We start from the raw sequence: 25566 nt of genomic DNA, 5'->3' as shown, positions 1-25566 counted from the left end.
GTCTTTATAGGCAACGACGCCAAATGTTTACCATACAGGGTAAATAGTTTATTAATGCATTCAGACAATAGACAAGAGCATGTAACACAGAAGTATTCCTTTTATTATTCGCATGTATGCAGAAGATACTACAATATTCGATATGATTGATTACAGTGATGATGCTTCCAAGTCCATTCCAGACAGTGTACATATACCTTCCCAAAGGGGTGACTCAACCATCATGCGCCCATTCGGATACAATTCTACTCATCGACTACAATATAGATTTTACGGACAATAAGAAGTTCCCATAAATAGTAACCACCCTATCTACTAGTCCTTATTAAAATAGAAAAGACTGAAATACAAATATTTTTGGAGTGATGCAAGATTGCTCTTACACTCAGGATGCTTCTGCATCACTATGATAGGATATTTGTGGACAAGTATATCAATAAAAGACTTCATAGTTTTTGATGGAATTTAATTGGCGAGATAAAAATCTCAAATCTCCTCGACCGGACTAGGGACATTACACATAGTATCATATAAACCATAGTTTCGAGAATCGCTCGAAAATCACCTGAATTGCCAGTTTGGCGATTCGGTTCAAACTAGGCGGTTGTTTTTGAATCGTGAATCATCTCGTTTGATTTTTTGGCATGAATCACCTGAATAGCTGATTCAAGCGATTCATGCCAAAAATTGCTTGAATCGGTCCTAAAAATCAACCTTGGCAGGAAATAAAGTTGGCTTGATTTAAAAAAAAAACACATTTTTTTTCCTTTTCTTTTTGGCCTTTCCTCTTTGTTTTAACCCTAAAGGGCCTTCTAATTGTTAAACATGAGTAGAAGAGAGGAAAAGTGAGAGACGAAGAGAAAAAAAATACCATAGGTTTCCAACCGGCAAGAAGGAAGAGCACCAAAGAGATCAGAAGTCCATCTGGGGAGGCCATAAATTACATTGGGAGCATTAAGGAGTCAATATCAACACTCTTCAACACTCCTGAACTCATTTGCAAGAGGTAAGTGCTGATTTTTATTTTGCGTGTTAGTGTATTATGCATTTTTTGTTAAATATGTTTAGTTTTCATTTGCAAATCTCGAATGTTTTTTAGTTTTACTAAATTGCAAACTAGGGTTTGTTGTTTTGTAACTTTTGTTTATTAGTTTCAAATTTTGATATTTTACATAAATTTTCTTATTGCAGCAGCCCTTTGCTTTCATTTTCCGCAATGGGTAAAACAAATAAATGTTGAAAATATACTGAAGAGTTTCTTGGAAGAAACAAATTTTAAACAAAATGTATGTTTTGTAAAGAAATAAATTTTGGAGGTATTTATAGATTCAAATACCACATTGCTGCTATATCTGGACATGATGTTACAATTTGCACTAAAAAAACTGCTAAGGCAAAACAAACTTGTTTAGTGGCATTAGAAAAATATGAACAAGAGAAATTGAATAAGAAAATGCAACTTGAAGGGTTAAGGGCTATTGGCTCCCATGCTCTCGTAGCCGCATCTGCATCTGCATCAGCTTCCGCATCCATAGGTTGTGTTGGAGAGGGTTCTTCCAGGCCTCCTTTTCATCCTAGTTCTAGGACTCATGCGAGTGCTAGTGCTAGTCGGTCTTATACTAAGACTGAGTCCAACTCCAACCTTTTGCAGCCTAGAGTGTGGAAAAACAGAATGGATAGTTACTTTGTGCCTTGTGCTACTCCTATCTCACAACCCATGCTTGAGGGTATGGGTTTGAACAAAGAGATTCATAATGCTGCCAGAAAAAAGATTTGCAAATTTTGGTATTTTTGCAACATTCCATTTGTTGTAGCCAAGTAAAAGATTCTTTTTTCTTTGTTTTCTTTAAGGTTAAACTTAAAAGTAAAACTTTAATTATATCTACTTGTTTTATGATTCATTGATTAATCATAGATTCGCTTTACAAGCTTACATATTGATTTGACATCTAAATTTCTAATCATTATCTATTTGTGATAGGACTCCTTATTGGTAAAACATGATAGATGCAGTTACTATTTGTGGTCCGAGGTTTAAAGCCCCAATTGAGGCTGAGTTGAGTGGATACCTCTTGGATGATATGGTAGAGGATATGAGGGTTGAGCTTGAGAACCGAAAGTAGTGGATCAAAAAGGGTTGCACCATCATGACTGATGGTTGGACAGATAGGAGGAATAGAACACTCCTCAATTTTCTTGTATCTTGTGGAGGTTATTGATCATTCCGCTTTCCTACATACATAATTGTGAATCGTGATTGAATATATTATATTTCAAATTTTGATTTGTTGATTGCTAATTTGTTGATGATCCATTATAATTTGTTGTTTTGTAGGATATACCATGTTTCTCAAATCCATTGATGCTTCTGTTCATATAAAAAATGCCACATACTTATGTGAGGTTATTGAGGAAGTCATAGCAGAGGTGGGGGAACAACATGTGGTGGAGGTGGTGACAGATAATTCAACAAGTTATGTTGCTGTAGGTAAACTTTCAACTTTTCAAGTTTTGAAAATAAATTTATTTGAATTTTGAAATTTTCGAATTCTAAGTTTCCTAAGTTTTAACATGTTTGAATTTCTAATTAACTTAAAATTGTTGTAGGTAAACTTTTGATGGAGAGGAACCCCTCCATATTTTGGTCCCTTTGTGTGGAACACTACATTGACAAGCTTGAGTGGGTCAAGTCATGTGTCGAAAGGGCAAAAAATATATGCAAAATTATTTATAATCATTCATTTGTCCTTAGCACAATGAGGAAGTACACAGAAGACAAGGAATTAGCTCGTCTAGGGATCACAAGGTTTGCTTTAAATTTCATCACACTGCAGTCCTTGTTGACATCAAGGGATGATTTGAGGAGCATGTTTGTTGGACAGGAGTGGATTTCATCTTCCTATGTGATGCAGGAGCATCCAAAGGGATAAGGGCAATCCTGTGTCACCCAAAAAAATGTATTTAGACTTAGTTTCTGTTTCATGTGTTTTTATTTTTGGACACCCATTTGGGTCAAATAAAGGTTCCAACTCTCACAGTTCAACTATCAGTGTGCTAGAAAATTCCGAAAAAATAGGAGCATGCAATTGGGCCATCAGTTTGGTAACCTAGAAGGTGTGAATTGGCCAAATGAATGTAATTGTGATTTAGAGCATTCCAGAAAAAGAATCAGGTCAAAAGGCCCCACGGTTTGAAACTTATTGCAGTTTTTCGAGTTGTGTAGACCTCTTAAGAATGCTTCAAAGTCAGGTTAGGGGCATTAAATGACCTCGAAAAGGGCCAAAAAATGGGGGACCAGCGAAGCTGGTCCATAGGGCTATAGAGCGCTTCGAGAGCTTTCCGGAAATGCAAACGGTTCGTCAATCGGAGCTACGGTTCAAAAGTTATGCCTCCCGGAAGTTCGGTTACCGTTTCTGGATTCTTCTAGATTTGCACCGACTTCTAACGCAACTTTTGGAACCTTCTATTTGGTCGGTGGATGTCTACTAGCACTTTCTAGAATGTACTCCTAGTCCTTAACCCTTCGGGGTCTATTTAAGGAGATTTCTGGCATTGTAAAAGGCAGTTCGGAGCGGAGTTTGAGAGGAGGTACTGAAAGGAGAAATTATCTCCAGATTTATGCTATTGTAAGCCCTTAGGGCATGTTTTGAAGTTGATTTTCTCTGTACTGTTTGTACGAGCTTATTTTCTCAGTTAATATAATTTCCCTTTTTCTGTTGTGTCCATTCTGTTCTTGGGTTGTGTCCCCATCACTATGCTACGACCACTGCAAGGGTAGATGTGGGGAATTGAATATTTGATGATGATGGATTTTGGAAACCTGCTAAAGAAATCCTTAAGGTAAATTTATTGCAATTTAACATTTAGTATTTTACAATTTACTATTTAGTATTTAATATTTAATATTTAATATTTAATTGTTTAATGATTTAATTTAAGTTATATTATTTTATATGTAAATTTTGACTCAAATTTTTGTTTATATGCAGGTCACTAAGCCCCTTGTATCTCTCCTACAAACTGTTGATGGGGAGAAGCCCTCTATGGGCTACATATATGAGGGCATGGATAGGGCCAAAGAGACCATTAGAGCCTGGTATGCAGGAGTGTAGGAGAAGCATGCCCCTATTTGGGATATCATTGATAGGCGATGGCAAAATCAGGTCCACCAACCCATCCATGCAGCAACTTACTTTTTGAATCCGGCATTTCGTTTTCGTCCTGACTTAAAGGCGGATGAGGAGGTTCTCACTGGCTTATATACAGTGATCTAGAGGTTGAGTAGTGATGAGGATAGCGCAGTTGCAATCATTGAGCTCGACAAGTTCAATAATAAAAAAGGGCCACTTTTCTCTAGTAGGATAGCCATAGATGCTCGGACAACAATACAACTAGGTAAAAATTAAATAATATATTCATGAATCTAAAGCTTATGACTTATAAGTTGTGCATTTTAAATTTTAATTGTTGATTATGTAATTTTAAAGTTGTAAATGAGATTAATTGTTTTTTGTTTTCCTTTATTTCAGATAGATGGTGGCAAATGTTTGGGCCCACAACTCCAAAACTTCAAAAAGTTGCCATCTATATTTTGAGTCAGCCAAGTAGCACTTTTGGATGTGAGCACAGTTGGTCCATGTTCAAGCACATCCATTCGAAGAGGAGAAATAGGTTGACTGTGTTGAGGTCGAATGATCTTGTCTTTGTTCATTACAACCTTCATCTTAGGATCAGACAGATTTTGGGTGCTCACTCATCTCCGATCATTCTGGAGGAGATTGATCTAGAATTAGAGTGGCTCACAGAGGTTGTGGATCGAGTCTTCACTGAGGAAGACCGTGAGTGGGTTGACCAGGTGGATATAGAGGCTGAGGCTGTGGCCATGGCAGAGGAGGCAACTAGAGCACATTCAAGCACTAGTAGACACGCATGCGCACGCATAGACACAGGCCGTAGCGATGTTGTTCGTAAGTTCATCTTACATGTGGGGGATATGGCTCGGCGGTCCTCTAGGACCTACGTTAGATGCCTTTCTAGTAGGCAATTTGGATACTTAGAGGCTAAGGCTGAGGCTGTGACCGAGCTTGAGGATGATGATGAGGATAATGATGAGGCTTGAGCTAGAGCCTTGTTTTTTCATTTTGTTTACAGATATTGATACTGATAGACATATGTTTCATTGATCTTCATCTTAGATTCTTACATACATTTATGATTTGATGTTTTATGGATCTTCATCTTACATACATTCTATGATTTGAATCATTATGATCATATGATTTCTATTTACTTCGGCTACAGCCTACGATTTACATTTTACCTAGTTACGTATGTGATGAATTTATCATTTATGTTTCATGTTTATGTATGTTAATTTCTATTTGATGATATTATAGTGTGTTTAAGTTATATTCAATAAAGGTTGCATGAAATAAGTTTTAAATTTTTAAAATCTCTAAATTTAAAGGGTTTTTTCTAATTTGCCAATTCATAGCCGATTCATGGCCGATTCACGATTCGATTCGGCCTTGCCGATTCCGATCCAATTTGATTCTTGTTACTTTGATATAAACAACAAAAACAGCATAAACTTGTAACTATAACATCGCGATCATACTATCATATACTTCAACATGAAAGATTTAGAATATTAAAATGTCAAATGATAAACCATAACAACAATTTCAAGCATCATTGTTTCAAGTTGAACTAATGTATTTATAATTTATTGATCATCATCATCTTCTTCTTCTTGATTGGCATTGGTTGATACACAAATAGTGCTGAGACCAGTGACCTTATTGGTGTCAAATTCTTCAAATTCAACAAATGCAAGTTGAGAAGTGGAAACATCCAACTCCGGATACTTTGCATTCAAATTTTACGTCTTTGTCTCCCCTTCTTTGTATTCTTTATTCTTGTGCAAGATGAGACACAAGTTGCAATGCACATATACGAAGTTCTCCGCTCTTTTTGATTGCAACCTATTGCACTTTATTGAGTGGATGAAAGAATATGTGCTCCATTTATTTTTTGATGCAGATGAACTAACAACCTATGAAGATAAGACAAAGTAAACAATTAAAATAGAACTATTAATCTTATGAAGTATAAATTACCAACGATTCATGAAGACAAAACAAACTTTAAAAGATAAAAATAAAACTTTGATAAAATTTTGATTGCAAGGGGCTGCAGCATGTGGAATCTTTGGTCATGGAGGTACCACCAACTATGAGCATCCTTCCTAAAGCGATGACAAAGAGCATCAATACCTAGACCTCTCGCATTCACAAACTCTATGAACTCATTTGTAATCAAATCTTGCATATAATCATTAGGAAAGAGTCTTCCAAATGCTGCATTGTACCCATCAAACACTTCTAAATCTCTATATGGTGGCAGCCTTCCTTGTAGATCAATATATTAGGTGCTATAATATTTTGGTGTCAATGCATAAGCAAGCAAATGTAGAGGAATGGTAATCTTGTTCCATCATTCTACAAGAACTGCTTGCAATTTTTTGAAAGTCTCCTCGCCCATCAAACACTTCTAAATCTCTATATGGTGGCAGCCTTCCTTGTAGACCAATATATTGGGTGCTATAATATTTTGGTGTCAATGCATAAGCAAGCAAATTTAGAGGAATGGTAATCTTGTTCCATCATTCTACAAGAATTGCTTGCAATTTTTTGAAGGTCTCCTTGCCCATCAAAGACTTCTAAATCTCTATATGGTGGCAGCCTTCCTTGCAGACCAATATATTTGGTGCTATAATATTTTGGTGTCAATGCATAAGCAAGCAAATGTAGAGGAATAGTAATCTTGTTCCATCATTCTACAGAATTGCTTGCAAGTTCTTGAAGGTCTCCTCAGGATCTTGCTCTTTTTCATTTACAATTTGCTTCATCTTCTCAAGCATTGAGTATATGCCATCATACACCTCTCCAAGGAAAGGCGTGTCTATTTCATTGCAGAAAAGTAGGGTCATAATTGGCTCAGTGAATTTAAGGAGATACTTTACACGTTCTCACCATGAGCCACCTGATATCCTTTGCTTAATTTTTGTTGCCCTCTCAGTGTTGTTTTGTTAGACCAATAATTGCTGATTACCAATTGCAAAGTGCCACTTTCACTTGCACAAGTTGTCACAAGATGATTAAGTTTGATGCAAAATGGGTCTCAACATCCCTTAACAAAATCAGAGCAAACAAAATAGAACTATTAGAGACATACTTCAAAAATAATTCACATCACACAATCAAATTATGAAAATCAGAAATTGTAAAATACTGATTTTGTTTTCATAAATTAAGTTTCCACTTCAAGTTCAAATTCACTTACCTTCGATAGCTCCAAATGTGAGAATAATCTGAAATTTCTTGAATCACGTGGTGGCTTGTGACGAATACTTGGATGTCCTCAACCTCTTTATACACATGTTTGATTTACCCAATTTTGATCCTATTCTTTAGTAGCATAAGATTGAGTGAGTGGACCGCACAAGGTATCCAAAAGATATGATGATATTGTTCTTCAACCAATAAACCAACAACTCTACAATTCTTTGCATTGTTCGTTACGACTTGGATAATTTTTCCGAGTCTCACTTGTTCAATGGTAGAGACGAGACTATCATCAATAAAGACCCATATTTTACTTGCCCCCTTACAAGCCTCGAATTTCAAAAATATTGGTCCTTTAGGGGACACTACTATGACATTGATCAAGGGATGATTTCTTACATCTTTCCTCCCATCTGAAACAATCAATACCCCTATCTCAATCCATGAATCCCTTACGAGCTTGAACGCATTCTCAATCCCCTTAACCTCTCTATCCAACAAGGTGGTCTATACTCTCTCATAACCGTGGCCCTTGTACCCTCTTGGAGCTTCATCAATACTTTTCATTATGTTATGGGGACCAAACCACATTGAAAGACAACCCATTTGCAAATAGACATCTTGCTACATCAATTTCCGCAATTTCCCGACTCTCATTTTGAAATGCAGTTTCCAATGGTCCCTTTCTTTTGTGTGTAATGGGTGCTTGAGTTTCAATTTCAGGCTAAGTTATAGTAGTATAAAAGTGGTGGTCTTTTATCACAATATTTGTAGAGGGGGGCTGCATTCCCTTTGATTTTAATTTTTTAGTACTAGTAGTGGTATTTTGTCTATGTGCTTCTCTCTCTTCCGCTACTTTATGCTCTGCAATATATCTTAATACTATTACATTTGGTATAAGTACATTTCTTCTAGGGCATTTGCCGACTCCTCTTCTAGTGAATTCACCTAAATAGCTTGTTGGTTTGTGGTGACTATTCTAGCAATTTTTTTTTTGGTTAACTTGTCAAGCATTTCTCAGGTTAACTCACCAAGCATTTTTAGGGTTAATTTGTCAATAAACATCGGTACATTGCATAAAAGGCCTGTAAATAAGTGATGATGTAATGTCAAATTATCAGATTGTAATTTGTTCTTCGTCTGATAAATAAAATTAGTGGATGATTGTTTCTCTGGTAGATGTAGCTCACACTGGGTGAACCATGTTAAACCTTTTTGTTATTTGTTTTCTATCTCCTCTATTTTTGCACTATCTTAATATTGTTTATTGGTCATATTTGCTTAAACCCTAACATTGCCTACCACTTGATAAGATGACCTTTTCATTTCTACATTGTAACCTTGACATGTGCTACAAAATGCACCACCTCCTGGAAGGGCTCTTACAATACCAACATACTTCCAGAAGGGAGAATCATAACGTGGTTATATTTGTTTCTCTGTATTGCCTACAAGGGAAGAGGTAGATGTGATTATAGTTATTATAGCAAGAATTTTATATATATCCAATTTAAAAACAAGAGAATGAAAAATTTAAAAAAAGTGAGATCTTATGGACAATGAAAGGGAAATGAAAACAATTGAAACTTAAACAAAGCAAAATCAAATGGAGAAAAGTTACCTTTTTCAGTCATTGTAAGCTTGCAAAGGTGTAGGAATGAGGCACAAACCTATTATGAAGACCACAAATCAATCTTCCAACTCTTTGTCACACAATCAAACTCTTGCTTATCCACCTATTTCCTCCATCTCAAGAGAAAATGACCTATTGGCATGCTACAAATGAATGTTAGAAGCCAACTGAAGTCTTTAGAAACATTAAATCTGCCAAAAAAAAACACTTGGCCGCTGACTTTGACCACTGTCCCTGCCAAGTTCATTCACAGTTCTGCCAAGTTCGGCATTGTCTGAACTGTGGCTGGTCTGGTTTGAACCAGCCACCTATGGTTGGGACCCTATCGGGACCCCCAGCAGACCGGGCTAGAACCACTGACCAGTTTGAACCATGTCTGGTCTGGGTTGCTAGGGGGCCAAATTGGACAACTTAATTTACAAGAGTACAAAGTAAACAAGATGTATATTTACAAAACATGGGAATAGGAGTAACTTTTGACATATTCAAAAGATATAGCTTTATTTACGGATTCTCAGATGTGCAATAAGTACAAAGTGGTCCCAGACTATGAACAATAAGCACATATAAATAGTAGACCGATGTTGCTTAAGGCTGCCAACTTTCAGTATCTACTAATTACCAACTCACAATTAGTTGGGAAATAGACACCATAAATATAAAACATAATAATTATCCATTTCACCCGCTACAATAATGTGCTTTATTCTTTTCTAACTACAATCTGATATAGTTAATTAAGAGGAATATGGTCACCACTCAACAATTGGAGAAATTGGTGGTGTATATGGTGCCTCGTGACTTTAGGATCAACATGGTCTCGACTATAATCAGACTCTGACCACACATTGGGATGACGACCCAATAGATGCCTCCCAGGTTGATGAGGAAGATATACAAGGGATTGTTGGGCTTTCATTGGATGAGGCAATCCTTCATGGTTACAGAAAGTTAGACTCTTGTTTGATGCAATGTTAGTTGATGCTGATTAGGGGCAGCAGTATATTTCTGTGTTTTTCTCATTTTGTAGTTTATCTTTTTAGCCTTTGGGCTTTTTGTTGAATTTCTATTCTATATACAGTTACATTGACAATGAAGCACAAACAATTAAATTCAATTTGTTGGCCCATTCATATGTGAAATCTTAATTCAACTCTAATGTTATGTATTAGGTTTCTATAATGTAGATGATGAATGCCTTGTCAATGTTATTGTATGAATATTTGAAATTTCCTAGCCTTTAAAATTTACCCTATTCTTCAATAAACATCCCCTAAAAAATAGCCTCCCATAAAATGCTTCCCAGAAATAAGTCCCCTCGTGCCTTGCTATACCTGTCCTGGCAACTTGATAATAGGTTATTATGTTGTATTTGACAATCTTACATTCTCTTTCCCTGCAGAAACTTTGACCTGAAGCTAATCATATGTCCCATCAGGCTCTACCTCAATCAATCAGGATATTGTTGGTCTTAAGGAGAACATACTAAAAGAGGCATTGTAATTTTACAGTTCTGATGTTCTAACTAAAAGTTACCTGCATTTAGATGCCATGAGTTTGTTTCTTGCAACTGATTATAAGAAGCATATTACTGTTGGGTGAGCTTATATTTCCTATATTTTATGTTGAACTTTTAATGTGAAAACAGTGGCAGAGTGGGCAAAAGATGCACTCTCAGGACTGGGAAAAGGTGCTCCATTTTCTCTTTGTTTGACACACAAGCATTTTTCAACCGTCACATCTGCGCATGGCGATCTTGGAAATGAACTTTCTAAGGTTAGTTTCTTTGCCTATACTGTGCATTGGAGATCTTTACCTAACTTCTAGGAATCAAATTCTGAAGGTTTATGCTGTGAGTATGGTATTGATTGTGGAATTTGTATTTCTTTGCATGTTCAGTTAGATGGCGTGATGAAAGTAGAATATCGGATAGCCCTGAGAAGTTCACTTCGAAATGATTTTGTTGAGGGAGTCCGTGCAGTTCTTATTGACAAGGACCAGGTTTAAACTTCCTTCTAATTCATTTTCTCACTAAATCTACTTATAGCATCTGTTTTTTGTGTCCTGTATCTACTCCATTCTTACCTCAGGGTTCATAACATCCCTTGTATCGATATCAGCTTACGCAAATTTTTTTTGAATGTGATCTAGCGGAAGTCAGTCCTTTCACTGCTAGGATTCTTACTTTGTATTCAGGTTTGTAGGATATATAAAATAGTGTCTCAAAAGTGGTCCTCCGAAAAGATTCAATGCTAATGAGAGAAACACTAAAAGTGAATTTTTTTTTCAAAATCTAGTATACATTTTGTCCCATTTAAATTGTTGTCCTCAATTTTGTATTCGCAAAATTGTACAACACTACAGCAAATTTCTTGGTTTAATTCTTAAAGGTGAGTCTTTTCTTGATTTTTTTGGTTGTGTGCTTCGTTATGGTTTTCTTTTCACACTAGGATTGTGACTTTTTTCAATTCCGCTTGTTTTGAGCTACCCTACCCTAGACTCAATTGCAATTGTCTATCAAAAGTTATTAAGGAATTAAGCATTCTGCATTTTGGGTTTTTCGGCCTAACTACATATCCTTGTTCTTTAATTAAAATCTCTCATTAGTGGGCTTTTTGTTGGCAACTGCACCATATAGGTGTTATTTACATGTGAGATTGATCTAAAACTTCATTTTAAAATTTCACATCAAAATATGTTAGGCTTCAATGATTTTTGAATGTAAGGTGGACTTTTTAGGTGTTATTTTCAATGATTTTCTCATTAAAGTTGTTAGGACTAATTATGGACAAAAATAACAATTACATGCAAATATAACCAATATTAGAAAATAATAAATTGCACAGAAGAGAACACAAGACATAAGGATTTAACGTGGTTCACCCAATCCCTAGGCTACGTCCACCAACAAGAAGTCCAATATTATTATTATCTAGTGATTACAATCCACAATCCCTTACAACTCAATACCGCTGCAAGAAGCTACAATCTCATCACACATTATAAAATTCCTAACCTAAGCCATTTTATAGAAGATTTTGCCGCTCACAAAATTAGGGCTAAAATAAGTTGTCCAATAGAAAAATAGCAGCCGACGCCTTTTACGATAATGAGTCATTTTTTGGCTTTAGGGGCGCTGCCCCCGAAAACTGCCACAAGGGCATTGCCCCTCGACCCCGTAGAAATAATCTAAGGGTAAACTGCATCGAATAAACCTCTAAGTCTGATTAGGCTCCACATCACAACAAAAGTTTCAAATTACATGTAAATTTAAACATGAGAACCTATGTGCATGTAGAAGTGGCAATTTTTATATGCATTACATATTAAAAAGTTTGTTATTACCTTTAACATAATGGCTTGCAAATCCATTTAAAAAGACCACCATGGGTTTATAATGGCAAGTCATTGAAGTTTTAAATATGCAATGGTTTATTTAAAACCCGTTTTTTGCATATAAAGGGCGAGATATGGAGTTTTTAATATGGATTTTCTTTGCTAAAGCCCATAGGGCTGATTGTGATAAAATAAACATCATATTTCACATGCAAATGCATATTTAAAACCCATTTTTGGTGATTTAAGCAAAAAATAACATATGCAAACTCTCCTCTAAAGCCTATCAACGATAATTTTATTAAAATAATGTTTTGTTAATTATTTAGTTTGGACTGGTCATGTCTGATCTTATTTGTAGTCTCTTTTTAGAAACCTGTTTATTTTGTAAATGTTGTAAAATTATCTATTGAGCGCCTTTGCGCATTGCTAATGTATCAAATAATTTACCAATTACTTGCGTAATATGGTATTAGAGCCATAATCCAAATAAAAATTCACAAATAACTTCTAATGCTTTCTTGAAAAAATTTATGGTTTCTGAAATTGGCTTGTGAAAAAGGTTTTGAGTTTCAGACAAATCATGGAAAGGAAGAATCATGGGTTTCGTTTTCACCTGCATTTTGGCCATTTGTATCGTCATATCATTTCAATTATTGGTCACTTTTTGGTTGCAACTTGTTGTGGACACTGGGCAAAATCATTTGACAATTTTAGTGCCAATTTCATGACCAATTGTGGTTTCTTTTTGCTTGTTTTCATGGTTTTTTCTTAGTCTTAAGTGTCTTCTTTGGGTGTCATTCATGTAGAGACATTTTTCTTTTACTCGCTTCTTCTTGCTGCTCACGTGACTGCTTGTCTGCGATTTACCTCTGCAAATCCGCATTTTTTAACCTGTTTTTATTGCTTGCTTGCTACTAAAGGCCCCGTCAAGTGTTTCTAAAAACCCTTTGCCTTTGATCTGCGACTAGAAGTATTTGTTTCCACTATTTTTTTTATAGTCAAATCTGCAATTTTTTGGGTTTTTCAAAAACAGGTAGGGTTTCTTTTGAAACTCTCAAGGTCTTTTTCGTTGTGGAAAACTACTTGGAGGTTCTTGATGGGTTTTTTGAGATCTCATTTGGGTCATTGTCAAAATTTTTTGGGTACCTCAATTTCTATGACTTGATTTCCATGTCATTGGATTTTTATTCCGGTTTCAAAAATTTTCCCTTTTTTTTAGATCTCTTCTAGGTCTTCATCGGATTTTTCTAGTTCTTTTGACAATTTTGTCTCAAAAGCCATGCCTTGATTTTTGTGCTAGCAGATTTGTATTGAAATTTGTGCAATCAACATCTTCATAGTCCTTTGTTTTTCGTGTCTCAAAAATGTCAAGATGGCTTCATTGACCAACATCATGTTGGAAGGCAGACAACGTTTCAATGGCAAAAACTACAACAATTGGAAGCAGCGAATGATGACCATTTTTCAATATTGCTGCCTTGATAATATCTTCTTGGGCACCATTCAATGTCTAGTCACAGTGAATAAAGATCAGGAAGAGTTTGATGAGTGCAATTGTGAAGCTGTCATGCTCATTAAACTTTCTGTTATAGATGATAAGCTTCCACAGGTTTGCTTTGGAAAATCAGTTGTTAAGATTTGGGAGCACCTAAAGGCCTTGCATGAAACCTTTGATAAAAGTCGTGCATTCTTTGTAAAGAATTGATTTTTCTCCATCATGATGTATGAGGAAGTGTCCGTACAGCAGCATCTGACAAAGATTAAGGACAACTATGATCAGTTGGAGTTAATTGGTCAGAGGATGGAGGAAGAATATATGGTTGTGATATTGCTATTAGGATTTAACTGTGTAGTCTTTGAGTGAAACTCATTAACCCATGTTTCATGAGTTCTAATTCAACATGAATCCATCTATCATGAGAACAAACGGAACACTTAACACTCATTGGATCTAGGTGAAGCACCAAAACTTCTCGGGAGGTCACTCATCCTAGTACTATTCCAGCTTGAGCGCGCTTAACTATGAAGTTTCCTCCATGGTTAAATCCACCCTGTTTGCAACCCCATTTGCAAAACCTTCACCAAGTGTTGTGCCTTATGAACCATTGATTAGAAAGCCTCTTAAAGCTCATCAATTGTTAAGGGATAGATTCCATAGCAAGTCAAATTGTGATATTGCTATCAGGATTTCACTATGTAGTTTTTGAGTCAAACTCATTGACCCATGTTTCATGAGTAATGATTCAACATGAATCCATCTCTCATGAGAATAAATGGAACACTTAGCACTCATTGGATCTAGGTGATGCTCACAAAGGTGAAGCACCGAGACTTCTCGGGAGGTCACCCATCCTAGTAGTACTCTAGCTTGAGCGTGCTTAACTACACAGTTTCCTCTATGGTTAAACCCACTTTGCTTGCAAATGCATTTGTAGAACCTTGACCAAGTGTTTTGCCTTATGAACCATTCATTAGAAAGCCCCTTAAGCTCATCAATTGATAAGTAGGAGATAGCTTTCACAACAAGCCAAATTGTGATATTGCTATTAGGATTTACTTGTGTAGTTTTTGAGTCAAACTCATTGAGCATCACCTAGATCCAATGAGTGCTAAGTGTTCCATTTATTCTCATGAGATGGATTCATGTTGAATCACTACTCATGAAACATGGGTCAATGAGTTTGACTCAAAAACTACACAATTAAATCTTGATGGCAATATCACAATTTGACTTGCTGTGGAAACTATCTCCTACTTATCAATTGATGAGCTTAAGGGGCTTTCTAATGAATGGGTTTATAAGGCACAATGCTTGGTGAAGGTTTTGCAAATGGGGTTGCAAGCAGAGTGGGTTTAACTATGGAGGAAACTTCGTAGTGAAGTGCACTCAAGCTGGAGTATTACTAGGATTGGTGACCTCCCAGGAAGTCTCGGTGCTTCACCTCTATGAGCATCACCTAGATCTAATGAGTGCTAAGTGTTCCATTTGTCCTCATGACAGATGGATTCATGTTGAATCACTACTCATGAAACATGGGTCATTGAGTTTGACTCATAAACTTCATAGTTAAATCTTGATAGCAATATCACAATTTGACTTGCTGTGGAAACTATCTCCTACTTATTAGAAGATATGGTGTTTATTACCTTGAAGAGCCTTCCAAGGTCCTATGAACATTTTGTTGGAACTCTAAACATTACCTTTACGAATGTCAATCTGAAGTTTCCAGACCTCTATACCTAGCTTTTGTAGCAGGATCGTTGGAAACAATAGTTTGGTATTGATTCTTCCCCATCTTCTATAGAGCAAGCTTTTGCAAGACACTCTCCTCTGCAACACAAAAGGAAAGGTCAACCTTCGCAACAGAAAGACTCAAGTCAACCATAGGATAGTTCTAAGAAAATGAACATACAGTGTAATTACTGTCACAAATACAGCCACATGAAGGATTGCCGGCAAGGATTGGCTTTGAATAGAAGAAGCGGGGAGGGTCTCAGCAGAAAGCGCATGTAGCCGAGCACATTGATCAGAAAGAATATGCTTTTTACGCCTTCATGGCTAAAAGATTTGCAGATCATGTGAAGTCTTTTGCTTGGTACATTGACTCAAGTGCTTTGCACCACGTTACTCATTGACATGACTTCTTTATAGACTTCTCTCCGTTTACAAACTCAATTGTTTTTGTAGGAGGAGAAGAATGCACAGTTGTCATTAAGGGGACACTATAGATACATCTTGGTGGGAGAGATCTCATGTTCCTCAAAGTGTACTATGTTCCTAGCATGGAACTAAATCTTCTCTCAATTAGTTAGATCATGCGACATTCTCCTCAGCTAGATGTATTCAGCTCACACGCATGTTCGATTGTGGATCAAGAGATTCACACTACTATAGATGTTGGCATTGAGGATCATGGTCTTTACCGACTTTTGGATATTGGTGATTCTCTAGAGTTAGCCATGGTAGCCAGAAGTTTTTCCATCACTAGTCTTTGGCATCAACGGTATGGGCACTTAAATGTGCACTATCTCTCTCAGTTGGTTTGGGAGAGACTTATAGCTGGTTTACCTGAGATCCAAACTCAACCTCATGGTGTTTGCAGAGCTTGTCATGATGGGAAGCAGCACGAGACACTGTTCACAGATGGTGACTCATGGCAAGCCTCTAAGGTACTTCAGTTGGTTCATGCTGATATTTGTGGGTCAATGCATACACCTGTTATTGGTTGCAGGTATTTCTTTCTTTTTGTCGATGATTTAGTCATCAAATGTGTGTACTTTCTTAGACAAAAATTAAATGTGTTTATTGTATTTCGAAAGCTTAAGGCCTTTGTAGAAAAAGAGTCTAGTTTTATAATCACTTTTAGGTTAGGTAACAAGGGGGAATTTTGTTCTACTACATTCTCCAACTTCTGTGATATACATGGTATAAAACGTCAATTAACTACACCCCACACTCAGCGAAACAGAGTTGTAAGAGTGATGCAATTGTACTATTGTTGAGATGGCTTGTTCCATGTTACAACACAGGAGTGTTCCTAATAAGTTTTGGGCAGAAGTTATTTTCATTGTGGTCTATCTCCTTAGTAGGTCCCCTACACAAGCTGTTAAGGGAAAGACTCCTAAAGAAGTTTGGACTAGTAGCAAGCTTAGGATTAGTCATCTCAAGATATTTGGCTCTTTAGTTTATGTATGGATTCCAGATGCCCAATGCTCTAAGTTGGATTCCAAGACTCAAAAGCTTATGTTCATAGGGTACAGTGACAACCATAAGGCTTACCAATTGATAGATGCCGACATTTATCTTCTTGTCTTTAGTAGGGATGTTGTCTTTGATGAAGCACATGGACCTTTTTACCCATCTCATCTGTGCAGAATTCAGAGGATCAACCTTTAAAGGCTTCGGATTTGGGTGTTTGTCTTTTGATAGGTCTACTTGATGGGAGGGATGATACTGATTCTAAGTTTGAAGATGTTCAACCTGAGTTTCCTTTGGATGATGACAATCTTCCACCTCTTGAACTTGTTCTAGATCCAATACCAGTTCGAGCTCCTACATTGGATGTTGGTTCTCCTACTCTTCAGCCTAATGGTGGGCTAAGACTATTAGTGATCTCATAAAGATGAGCTCATTGAGGGTAGATCATCCAGAAACAAGAGCAAACAATGCACAGTTAATTTTTCTCTCATGGCCAATGAGTCTTCCTTGAGTGGGAAAAGACTATGGAATCTGAATATCAAGCTTCAAAAGAATCACACTTGGGTCCTTTCTGATCTTCCTTCAGAGAAGAAGCCCATTAGATGCAAATGGGTGTATAAGGTGAAATACAAAGTTGATGGAACCCTTGACAAGTACAAAGCTCATCTCATTGCTAAGAGGATTTCATAGAAGGAAGGCATTTGCTATGAGAAGACTTTTGCTCCCACAACCAAGACGAGTACAATTCGGCTTGTCCTTGCCTTAGCAACTCAGTTTGTTGGAAAGCTCATCAAATGGATCTTAAGAGTGCTTTCCTGAACGATGAGTTGAAGGAAAAGTCTATATGACTTAGCCTCCAGGGTTCAAGGTTGCCGGTCAAGAACAAAAGGTGTGCAGACTGGTAAAAGAACTCAATGGCCTGAAATGGGTTACTCAGGCTTGGTACATCAAGATTGATAAGTGCCTCATAGATCATGGCTATCAGAGATGTCCATTTGATCCTAATTTGCATGTCAAATAGGTTGGTACTAAGATTTTTCTTGTAGTTATCTATGTTGATAAACTGATCACCACTGGCAACTCAGAACAGTTGATTGGTGAGCTCAAACAGAGTTTGAGCAGCTCATTTGGCATGATAGATTTGGGACTTCTTCATTATTGTTTAGGTGTTGAGGTTTGGCAAACAAAGAGTAGTATCTTCATCTCCCAGTCCAAGTATGCTCGAAGTCTTCTAGATAAGTTCTAAATGTAGGATTGCGAACCTACCTCCACTCCGATAGAAAAAGGGCTTAAAAAGTTGTCAGCTAAGTCCGATTCACTTGTAGTAGATGAATCGTTGTTCAAGCAACTAGTGGGTAGCCTCATCTATCTCACCGCCACTAGACCTGACCTTAGTTTTGTAGTGAGCTACATTTTACGCTTCATGACAACCCCCAAGGCTAATCATTGGGTAGCAGTGAAGCATGGGCTGTATAATGTGAAGGGCGCTTCTGATTTTAGACTCTTGTACACTCGTAGTCAAGATCCTAGACTTCTTGGTTACACAGATTCAAATTGGGCAACTTCAGTTGATGACAAAAAATCAACATTTGGGTATGTGTTCAGTTTGGGATATGGTGCAGTTACATGGACTAGTAAGAATTAGCAGGTTGTGGCTTTCTCCTCAACAGAAGTAGAGTATGGTGGAGTTGTTAAAGTAGCTTATGATGCAGTTTGGCTTTGATAGATGTTCGCAGATATGCAGATATTTCAAACATCTTCGACTCCTTTATTTTGTGATAATCAGGAAATTCTCAAACTTGCCAAGAATCCAGTCTTCCATGAGAGAAACAAGCATGTGGAAACTCATTGTCACTTCATTCAGCAACTTGTTGAAGATAGATCCATTTAGTTGCTATATGTTCAAACAATAGATCGGACAACATATATCCTCACCAAGTCCCTCAGCACAGATAGGTTTGTAAAATTTAGGGGCGCTATTGGTGTTGTTGATAGATTGGGCATTAAGGGAGGTTATTAAAGTAATATTTATTATTTATTTAATGTTCAATAATGCACTTTATTGTAATTTTAGGTGATAAGATCATCTCTAATCTTATTTGCAATTTCTTTTTGGAAACTTGCTTATTTTCTAAATATTGTAAACTTATTTATTGAGCATCTTTGCTCATTGTTAATACATCAAGTGATTTACCAATTACTTGCATAATAAATTTTGGGCCAAAATGCGTCTTGTTTTACATGTGATTGGGAGTCTAAAGCCCGTTTAAAGCTGGGCAAATAAAAATGTGATTGTTACTGGCTGCATTTGAAGTTTTAAAGCCCATTTTTGGATATTTTGACTAAATAGACTTATCCAAGGAATGGATTCGCTGTTCGAAAGCTCATAGAGAGCTTTTTTGTGCAAACGATGCAACATTGTATACATGAAAATGCATTGGTAAAGCTTGTCTTTTGGGGTCGGAGGTAATAAACGACTTCATTAGAGGTTTTATTTGAGATTCCAAAAGTCGTCTTTTGGCATTAAACAACAAAAATGACCAATTATATTCCCACAAATTTGTTTTCAAAGCTTGTCTACGGCATCATTTGCAAAAAATGGCATTTTTGGATCCAAATGCATCTTCATTACTTATAGGTTTGAACCATTCCTTCCTTAGTGCTATTTTGATGCAATTTTATTCCCAATCATCACACTTATCAAGCATTTGTTCTTGACTCAAAAATCCATTGATTTCACAAGAAGATTTGGTCAATTTTTGATGCAAGAGCATCCTAGGGTAGTCAGTAGTCATGTATGCAAGGGCATGGAGCTTGGATTTGTGGACTTATGGTTTGCGCAGTTAGGGATGTGTTCGAGACATATTGGGCGACCTTGTCCTAAGTGCACATAATGATTGAAGTAATCGTCTTGAAGTTAGAGACATTTTGGTGATTGTTGGTAGCGTATTCTTGATTTCTTGGACAAACTTTGCGATTGTATTCACGAGCTTCAATCTGAGTTAGTTGGCGTGTGTGCTCTTGGATTTGGATAGTTGGATAGCATGTGGACCTATGCCTAAGGGTGTGTACTTTGATTTTGTCATATGAGTTAGTTATGCATTGCAAACTTGGGGCTTGTCCTAAGTATTTAGTTATTTCCTGTATTTAATGTCTATTGACAAGGTGACTTGTGGCTTGAGGGTTTATTTCATATGAGTGTTTATTTAATGTAATTTGCTAGGCCGACCTGTGGCTTGGTTTAGTATAAGTAGAGGGTCTTGTGAAGTCTAGAGTGATCATTCATTCAACATGGAGTTCAGCATGGAGTAGCTGAGAAGAGCGAAGTTTGGCAGAGCTATTAGCCAAGTGTGGGCTTGGGAAAACAAAAAAGTTGCTTGGTGGCTTGCAAGCACAAGTTTAGGTTCTTCTTGGGTTTTCTACCAATTTGTGGATTTGGGCTAGCTAGGAGTTGGATCTTGTGAGGTCTTGCAGAACTATAATTGTAATTGTAATTGTATTTTATTGGCTGTAACCCAATATGCCTTACAACCGGGCATGTTGGATGTAAACCTTATGATTCTTTAATGAGAATTGGTGTTGTTTTAGATCTAAATCTCTGTGTTATTGTTTATATTCTTCTGTGTGGTTATTCGCTAGGGGCTAGGATATCTTATTTGAAGATTCTCCTGCCTTGCACAACATCAATTTTGTTGCCCATGTAGCCGCACTTTTGAAGAGTTTTCCTAGATTCAAAATCATCAAAGAATTTGGGAGGATTTCTTCAAAGTTTTGAGTCTTCTCCATTGCATATGTAATTCTTAAGAAAGATATGCTTACTTTTTTAATTCTTTCTGTTGTAGGCTAGGGCTTCTTTTGTTTTGTGTATACAATTTTGTTTCTAAAACCAGATTTGTGTGGTCCTTTGAATGAGAGCATTGGTTTTCAAAAAGAAGCAAGTACTTCCCCTTGAAGTGCAGCTGCAATATAAGTTCTTCCCTGAATGGTGTGCGAAGAAATGCAAGTTCTTCCCACAAAGAGAGCCCCAAACACTCATTTCTCTTGCATATGAAGTTGGGATAAAAAACCCCATTCTAAGTAATGAGCTACTCCAAAGAAGCAAGCCACTTCCTCATCATGGAAATGCAAGTTAAAAACCCCCTCCTAAGTGCATAACATACATTTTCCATGTTTTTGACAAGGCTGCAAATAGACATAAAACTTCTGTTTATGAGCTTTAAGTGCTTGCTGGTTAATATGTAATGCGACATAAAAACCTCGCTTATGAGTAAGTAACCTTCCCATTTGTATGTATATACATATGCACCTCATTTCCTTGACCAAAACTTGCTGTCCGCACATATGCAGCACTCCTAGAAAACCCCATTTTTCATCTTTTTTCCCACGTAAATGGCTGATTTCACTTTTCTCCACTCTTTGTTTCCCAAAGGCTTTCCACTCATATCCTATAGGCATACTCTTCTAGATGTGTAACATTTTAGCTTGGAAGATTGTGCTATGGCTTTTTGTAGTAATTAAAGAATGACATGGGGCAAGAACGAGAACATGATGGAGCCATTTAAAGAAAGGGACGAGCAATGGAATGATGAAAGCATAGAATGCTTTGAAGACTAAATGGTCATGAAAAAACTTAATGATGCAATGTTCCTAACAAGTTATTCCTTTGATAAAGGAAATGTTTTTCACAACAAGTCAAATAGTAATATCGCTATCACATTCTAATTGTGTAATTTTTTAAGCCAAACTCATTGACGCATGTTTCATGAGTAGTGATTCATATGAACCCATCTCTCATGAGAATGGATGGAACACTTTAACACTCATTGCATCTAGGTGATTCTCATAGAGATGAAGCATCATAACCTTCCGGGCGGTCACCCATCCCAGTACTACTCTAACTCGAGTGCACTTAACTACAGAGTTTCCTCCATTGTTAAACCTACTCTGCTTGCAACCTCATTTGCAAAACCTTCAGCTAGTATTGTGCCTTATGAACCATTCATTAGAAACCCCTTAAGCTCATCAATTGATAAGTAGGAGATATTTTCCACAAGTCAAATAGTGATATTTCTATTAGGATTCAATTTTGTATTTTTAAAAGTCAAACGCATTGATCCATGTTTCATGAGTAGTGGTTTGCACTAACCATCTCAAATAAGAATGAAAAGAACAAGCACTCATTGCATCTAGGTGATGCTCATAGAGGTGAAGCACTAAGACTTCCTGGGTGGTCACCCATCTTAGGACTACTCCAACTCGTCTACGCCTAACTACGAAGTTTCCTCCATGGTTAAACCCAAAGTAACGAGAATCGGAATCGTATCGGAATCGACACGGCCGAATCGAATCGTGAATCGGGGGTGAATCGCCGGTGAATCGGCAAATTTGAAAAAACCCTTTAAATGTAGAGATTTTAACAATTTAAGACTTATTTCATGCACCCTTTATTGAATATAACTTAAACACACTATAACATCATCAAATAGAAGTTGAAACTTAACATATATAAACATGGAAGTTTGTGTTTACCACATGGGGTAAAGAGTTTTTATAAGACAACTTCACATCCAACACCTACTCCAAGTGCTTCAAAGCATATCACCCCTCTCAAAAGGCTTGCTCTATTGTTCTCTCCACCACAGACACTCCATGCCTGCAACAGCTTCAGGTCTCATCAACTGGTGAGACTTCCCACGACTGATAACTGCAGCGACTGGGGGTCTCATCAACATAAGTGATTTTTTTATTATTTCCAACTAAACATGCATGCTGTTGCCAGCCGATTTTTGGCGATTTCTAATGGCGATTCAGGTGATTTTTTGAGTGAATTGCCGATACATGCGATTCAGGCGATTCACCCGATGAAATCGCCGATCACGATTTCCGACTCCAAAAAAATCGGGGTGCATGAATCTGATCGCTGAATCGGCGATTCACGCGATTTCAGCGCGATTCTCGTTACTCTGGTTAAACCCCTTCTACTTACCTGAAATCTTATTTGGAAAACATTCGAACGAACCATTCATTAGAAATCCCCTTAAGCTCATTAATTGATAGGTAGGAGATATTTTCCACAAGAAGTCAAATAGTGATATTGCTGTCTAGATCTTACTGTGTATATTTTCAAGTTAAATTCATTGACCCATGTTTCATGAGTAGTGGTTTGCAAGAACCCATCTCTTATGAGAATGAATGGAACACTTAGCACTCATTGCATCTAGGTGATGCTCACAGAGATGAAGCACCGGGATTTCCCTAGAGGGCACCCATCTCAGTACCACTGCAGCTTGAGCGCACTTAATTACTGAATTTCCTCCATGGTTAAACCCACTTTTCTTGCAAACTCATTTGCCAAACCTTTAGCAAGTATTGTGCCTTGTGAACCATTAATTATAAAGCCTCTTAAGCTCATCAAATGATAGGTAGGAGATATTAGAAAGTGAATCTTTTGCCACTATTCCTATTATATCCATATGCTTGAGAACCAACAAAGCTTTTTCAAGTGGGCAGCCTTAGGAAGCAGCCAAGTGACAAACAAGAAATAAGAGATTAATCCATTTAAGAGCTTTAGAAGAGATAAATTAGCTGATTAAGAGTTCATCAATGTTTGAAGTTACCAATTACTTGTAATTGTCAATAGTGGTTTTCTTTTATGATTGGGAACTATTTTCTTTGCTCCTAAATTTTATGCCTTGATTATTGTGCTAAACCTAGTCATAATAATGGATTTTCGAACCAAATCAAAGTGGGCATTTATTTTTGGTCTGGGTGGATTTGTTCAATTTGGTCTCGACATTTCAATTCCTATGGGGATATTTCCCCGTTTGGAAATTGTTGAATAAATAGTAGCTTCGGTCAGATATAGAAATGATGATTGATTTGATCATGTACATGTGTACATGCATATCAGTCCATTGTGTGAACTGACATACATACATACATATTATTTTTATTCAGTCAAATCATTATTTCATATTTTTTTGGAAAACAATCATCACTCTTGTATCTAATTGAAACTCTATATATGCTAAGTACATGATCTTATTGAATATATATTATTATCTATATCATATTGTAATAGATCCAAGTATATTGCAAATCTACACTTGCAGATTCAACTTCTGATTATTGTCATTTTCATGTTCCTCTTGCCCAGATTGATTAATTATCAAATGCTTATTAATCAAATGCTTGACTAAATCAGATCGAAGTCTAATTATTCTTCATTGCAGATCGATGACATGCCATATATATTGGTTAAATGCTAACTATTACTGATCCCAATTAGGATCGGGCTTTTGTTTGGATATCAAATACTTGCATTTGAAGAGACATGTCATGAGTAGACATGCCTTTCCATCACATACATATGTTGGAAATGTCGAGTGTAACTGAGAGGGGAGGGGTGAATGTAATGTCCCCATTTTTGCCAGCATTGGAGTTTCAGGGATTAGCCTATTATTGTGATCCTCGTAGGCTAATTATTGTGGATAGAGGGTCTTCTGAAGCGGTGGCTTCACTTGGGAGGGTCATATCTTCTCCACAATTCAGTAAGTTGTAGGTTGGTCTTCGTTTGGCTTAGATTGGACTTCATTTGGGCTTAGTTTTGTGTACTTACTATTTGTGGCAAGTTGGGTGTTGATTGAGATGGACCCTTTCTACTTTTGGAAAGTGCATTTGGTCACATAGAGAAATAATAGGTATGACTCCTATTTCAAATGACATAGTTAAATGATCTATTTTGGAAGTTATTATATTCTTTTGTGGCCAAATTATTAATGGCTTATTATAGAGTTATAATTTCACTTAAGTTGAGATTTGAGTTATCATTGGAAAGAGTCATTTATTAATTAGTTAAGCCAAGTCAAGTGAAGAATCTAACAGAAGCTTCTAATTAATGTTGTGTGGTGAAGCTTCTTGAGTGAAGTTATATTTTGGAACAAAAGGGAATTTGGAGGTTATAAATACAAGCCCATTTGTTGAAAAAAACATGCTTGGATATTTTATTTTCTTTTGATGCCTTTGTGGCTTTCTCTCAGTTCTGATTTTTTTGCCCTTGCTGAAGTATAAGGGTCTGAATTCTGAGCTGTTCCATTGGATCTACAGCTGAATAATTGTAGATTTGAATCTGAGATTTTAGTTTGTGTTTGATTTGCAAATAGTTGTGGTAAAACTATTTGTTAATTCTCCTACTGTTTAATGTGTGTTCAAGGAGATTGTTTGCTAGAGGTATCCTATGGATCTATGGAAGAGGGATTTTTGTGAACTGCTATAGAAATTAATAGAGTTCGAAATTGGATCCGTGAGGCAAGCGTTCAAATTATTGCTGCAAGTTGACTATAGCTGGGAATTTCAGGTTTCATATTACTTGTTAAGACTCTTGTGTAAGGTTATTAAAATCATATGAATTAGATTGCACTTGAATTTCATTTTAGAACTGGCTACTATTTACTCTTGCAAAATTGTCATAATGTGGTTGGCAAAAAATTGATGATCATTTATGAATTGAGCACATTGGATTTGATTGTTAACATATTTTGAGCATTTTC

General features: G+C 36.7%; 2 protein-coding genes across 6 annotated transcripts in view; both read left to right on the top strand.

Annotated features, from left to right (window-relative positions):
• LOC149576301 (3-hydroxyisobutyryl-CoA hydrolase-like protein 3, mitochondrial) overlaps positions 1-25566 on the top strand; it is a 136594-nt gene that overhangs the window by 90393 nt on the left and 20635 nt on the right. For all 5 annotated transcript variants that reach the window (XR_016361425.1, XM_089816760.1, XM_089816757.1 and 2 more), the window contains 2 exons: positions 10628-10755; positions 10879-10980. Coding sequence is in view for 4 of the 5 variants with exons in the window: in XM_089816760.1 (XP_089672886.1) it covers positions 10628-10755; positions 10879-10980 (230 nt within the window). In the remaining variant the exon portion in view is untranslated. The remainder of the gene's footprint in view (positions 1-10627; positions 10756-10878; positions 10981-25566) is intronic.
• Positions 631-3029, top strand: LOC149576302 (uncharacterized). Its single transcript, XM_089816775.1, has 3 exons — positions 631-2211; positions 2336-2488; positions 2608-3029. Exons 1-3 carry the CDS (start codon positions 2148-2150, stop codon positions 2928-2930), a joined length of 540 nt encoding a protein of 179 aa, XP_089672901.1. The 5' UTR covers positions 631-2147; the 3' UTR covers positions 2931-3029.

The sequence above is a fragment of the Cupressus sempervirens genome, chromosome 1, assembly GCF_028749045.1.
Source record: "Cupressus sempervirens isolate cs-2001-9-10 chromosome 1, ASM2874904v1, whole genome shotgun sequence".
NCBI lineage: Eukaryota > Viridiplantae > Streptophyta > Pinopsida > Cupressales > Cupressaceae > Cupressus > Cupressus sempervirens.
The sequence above is the reverse complement of the archived record's forward strand: the minus strand, read 5'-3'. Positions and strand labels throughout refer to the sequence as shown.